This window comes from Arachis duranensis, chromosome 8, assembly GCF_000817695.3.
Source record: "Arachis duranensis cultivar V14167 chromosome 8, aradu.V14167.gnm2.J7QH, whole genome shotgun sequence".
NCBI lineage: Eukaryota > Viridiplantae > Streptophyta > Magnoliopsida > Fabales > Fabaceae > Arachis > Arachis duranensis.
Window position 1 is genome coordinate 37,060,338 of NC_029779.3, and position 1,814 is coordinate 37,062,151.

The 1,814-nt window shown below is 27.7% G+C and overlaps 1 protein-coding gene across 1 annotated transcript; it reads right to left on the reverse strand.

The window, feature by feature from the left end:
• Window positions 1–1,035: 1,035 nt before the first annotated feature.
• On the reverse strand, window positions 1,036–1,721 carry LOC107462529 (uncharacterized). The gene has a single exon (XM_016081126.3). It carries the CDS (start codon window positions 1,495–1,497, stop codon window positions 1,291–1,293), a length of 207 nt encoding a protein of 68 aa, XP_015936612.1. The 5' UTR covers window positions 1,498–1,721; the 3' UTR covers window positions 1,036–1,290.
• Between the last annotated feature and the right edge of the window lie 93 nt (window positions 1,722–1,814).

Below are 1,814 nucleotides of genomic sequence, written 5' to 3' on the forward strand. Positions count from 1 at the left end.
GTGAGTACATTGCAATTTAAACGAAACTTGGGATTTCCATTGGGTTTTATAAGGAAATGTAGTTGCACGCGCATTTCATTCTTTTTCATGATGAAGATTTAAATTCTCATGAAACATTGGATGATGAGTAGGTAGATGACCCTACCTATCAAATTCATATATGAAATTAAATTATTTGACAATAAAATGCTTCAGATAGAAAATAAAATTTTAAATATTTTTTATGACAAAATCATAATAAAAAATTATATTCATTTTTAATGTTGATATCCTCATTTTTTTAAAATATATTAAGGATTTATTTGGTTGAGTTTTTAAAAAAAAGATCTTTTTTCGATTTATCTTTTTTTAGAAGATTTTATGTAAAAGTAAAAGTAATTTTATGTTTAGATATTTCATGTAAAAAGATCTTTTATCTATTAATTATATTTAGATATAACAATATAAAAAGTACTTTTTTGTTTATTTATTACATGAAAAACATCTTTTTTTAAGAAAAAAAATTACAGCTTTTCAAAAAAAATATATTTTTTTAATTTTTCTAGTGCTTTTATTTTTACTAATAAAAATTTGTCAAACACGCTAAAAATATATAAAAAAAAATCTTTTTTCATTAAAAACAAAATTTTTTTATCAAAATAATAACCCCACTTAATATAAATAATTCTGTCCCTTAATTACTATGTTGTTTCAAAATTTCTCTCTCACAAAACAATCATTGTACATATATTTCACCGACGTTCATATTTTCTATTTTCCCACATACATACAGAAGTGGATCAAAAATGGGGAAATCATTAATGCTTGATTTAGTCCCATGATCAACATCGCCTTTAATATTCAATGGATTTATTGTGGCGATAATAATATTAATTAAATAAAGTGATACCTTATAGTTTCTTATATTAGATCCAACTGTAAAAAATAGTGAAAATAAAATCACACTGTATTATTTTCATTGCTTGATATACCTATCAAATTTTCAGATTAGAGGATATTAAAGAAACTTAGAAACATATGTAGAGGAGAAACTAATAATAATAGAATAGAAGAAGTGAACATTCATTATCTTCTTTAATATATACATATCCACTTACAACTCCATCAGTGTATATATATAACAAGAAGAAATTAAACCTAAAAATTGAAAGAAAAAAACTAATCCAAATATGTTTAAGCTAATTAAGTAGGCAAAATCATAAGGAAATCAACTAATCCAATAAAATTGGAAAACATGCATGTGGTGAAGGTGGAGAGAAGGGATTTAATTATATGGTTGGGTTGAATGAATCATGCATAAGATTTGAGAATGGCACCACAAAAGGTGCACATAATAGCCTTCCAAGATTTGCAGTAAAAGGGAACATAACAAAACCTGGTTTGTGTGATGATATCAGCCACGCTAGCACCGCGGCCGCACCGTGAGCACGACCCTGCCACCGGCTTGCTCCGCCTTACTTTCCTCCTCTGATCCACCAGAAAACAAAAGCACACCATTTATTACTACTCTGAACCAACTACCTGGGTAACAAGATTATTGTGATGATGATGATTCCCTTTGCTTAACTCCCAAATATATTCTTTTACTTTTATTTGTCTTGTGGTTAGAGGTCCCCCAAAATGCCATTGTCTTCTACTCTTCTTCAATTTATAGTGGGGGCATGCATTGCTTCACCTCAATTTCATATGGAATCAAATTCGTACATGTATACTCATACAACAATACAAACGTACAAGATATTTATATACTTACTTTATTGTCAAAACACTCTCTCTCTCTCTCTCTCTATATATATATATATATATATATATAT